Genomic DNA, 2,229 nt, shown 5'->3' with positions numbered 1-2,229 from the left:
AACTCACAGAGATCCGCCTGCCTCTGCCTCCCGAGTGCTGGGATTAAAGGCGTGCGCCACCATCGCCCGGCTTGGTTTCTTTCCCTGTAAAGTGAGGTGGGTCCTTCTTTTATACGAGTCCAGTGTCTGGTGGAATCAGTCCTTGTGGGGAGGATGTTAACACACATTCGTGCTCTGTGTTGAGGCTTTCTGGGCTTTCGACTGCCCGCTTAGACCTTTGTGGGGGATAGGATGATCTTTGAAGAAAGTAACGGCCAAAATTCATCTTTTAACCCTTAGATGTGTCAGACTCCAGAGCAGACCGTCTGTTTGCTGTGCACATGGACTATCTTAGACTGGTCATTGAGAAGTCTCGGTGTTGCTGAGGGTAGAATTTAGCAAGGGCGTAACTTAAAACTGCCGGTTTGAGAATGATGCCTGCCTTTGAGGAACTGTATCTTCAGATGTCTCTGTTAACCACGCATTTCTTGTCTCACTCTGCTCCAAGGACTGTTGAACAGCGTGGAAGATGGGAGTGTAGCAGACCTCTGTACTGAAGGTAAGGCGCGCCTACCGAAACAGTGGTGCCTGCCATTCACACTGAACGGCAGCCCTGGTGGCTGAGGCTGTAGTGAAATTGCCCGCTTCGGAACACAGGAGGGAACCCAGTCAGTTCATAAGGAGCTCCAGGTTTCTTCTGAGCATCAGCTCTTTGCGAAGTCCTGCATTAGGTATTAGGGACATTAGGGGTAAGATGTGGCCCCTACCTTCTAAGAGTCTACAGTCCAGAGTGTAATGGTGAAAGTAAAAACCCTGCTGTTCCCTGAGGGGCGCAGCGGCAGAAATGGCTGCAGGCAGCGGGCAGCAGGTCCTGAGACCAGGGAGCCGCATGGTGGGTGAGAGACCAAGACAGATTGGCATGCCATGCAGAGAAAATGGTGATTTATTTAGTGGGTTATGGAAGGGAAGGGGAAAATGGGGAGAGAGGGAGAAGGGAGAAGAGCAGAGAGAGGCAGAGAGAAGGGGGGAGGGGAGAAGTGGGGAGAAGGGAGCAAACAGAAGCTGCCTCTTTGGGAGAGAGACAGAAAGGGCTGCAGGCAGGAAGATCTGCCTGCCTCTGAGGTGGACAGGGGAAGGAGTCAGTGGGGGCCTATCTCTTAAAGGGGCAGGACAGACCATTTCACGGAAAAGAGATTGACTGGTAAGTAAGTGGGGTTGATGAGTGCTGCTACAAAGGCACGCATGATGGCTGTGCGCTGGGTATAGTGGCGCATGCCTTTAAAACCAGCATTCTGGTGGCAGAGACAGGAGGATTTCTGTGGGCTTGAGGCTGGCCTGGTTTGTATATTGAGTTTCAGGGCAGCCAGGACTACTCAGGGAGACCGCCCCCCAACCAAACAAAAGAAGAAAAGAAAGGAAGGAAGACATGGCCAACACAATTTTTTTGAGCGCGGTGTGGTGGTTCATGCCTGTAATCCCAGCTCTTGGTAGGTAGAGGCAGAGGTATCAGTAATTCAAGGACATCTTTGGCTCCCTACCATCCTGAGCTACCTAAGGACCTGTTTCAAACAAACAATAGGGCTGAAGAGATGGCTCAGTGGTTTAGAGCACATGTTGTCCTTGCGGAGGGCCTGAGTTGAATTGCTAGCACCCACATGGTAGCTTACAACCATGTACAGTTCCTTTTCCAGGGAATCAGTGCCCTCTTCTAACCTCCCTAGGCACTAGGCATGTGCCTTAGTTCGGGTTTCTATTGCTGTGAAGAGACACCATGACCCCAGAAACTCCTATGAAGGAAAACGTTTAATTGGGGTGACTCACTTACAGTTCATATTGAAGTTTATTTTGGGGTTAAGCCCACTAAACCTCTCAGGGTTCAGAAAGATTTGCCATAGCGGGCAAAAACTGGCTAGTTGGGTCTGAGGGTAAACGAAATAAATGAACTCACATCACTCTTTATCATGTCCCGTCTTTCTATGGCCTCTCCAGTGCCCATGCTGTTCCTTGTTCTTTGTTGTTCCTGTTGTTCTCGCTGTGCTTGCTGCTGTTCCCCCTCCCATGAGGTTTCCAGTCTATATAACCCACACAGACATTAGCAACCATCTCAACATGCTTTTCTTTCTTTCTTTCTTTTTTTCTTTCTTTCTTTCTTTCTTTATTTGTTTATTTGTTTGTTTTTTTGGTTTTTCGAGACAGGGTTTCTCTGTGGCTTTGGAGCCTGTCCTGGAACTAGCTCTTGTAGACTAGGCT

At 49.3% G+C, this 2,229-nt stretch overlaps 1 protein-coding gene across 1 annotated transcript in view; it reads left to right on the top strand.

Annotated features, from left to right (window-relative positions):
- The window catches only part of Mei1 (meiotic double-stranded break formation protein 1), a 59,647-nt gene that overhangs the window by 2,159 nt on the left and 55,259 nt on the right, over positions 1-2,229 (top strand). Inside the window, exon 3 of the mRNA XM_026782416.1 lies at positions 488-538. Coding sequence (XP_026638217.1) covers positions 488-538 — 51 coding nt within the window. The remainder of the gene's footprint in view (positions 1-487; positions 539-2,229) is intronic.

The sequence above is a fragment of the Microtus ochrogaster genome, chromosome 15, assembly GCF_000317375.1.
Source record: "Microtus ochrogaster isolate Prairie Vole_2 chromosome 15, MicOch1.0, whole genome shotgun sequence".
Lineage (NCBI taxonomy): Eukaryota > Metazoa > Chordata > Mammalia > Rodentia > Cricetidae > Microtus > Microtus ochrogaster.
Note: the sequence above shows the minus strand (reverse complement) of the source record. Positions and strands in the feature narration are given on the sequence as shown.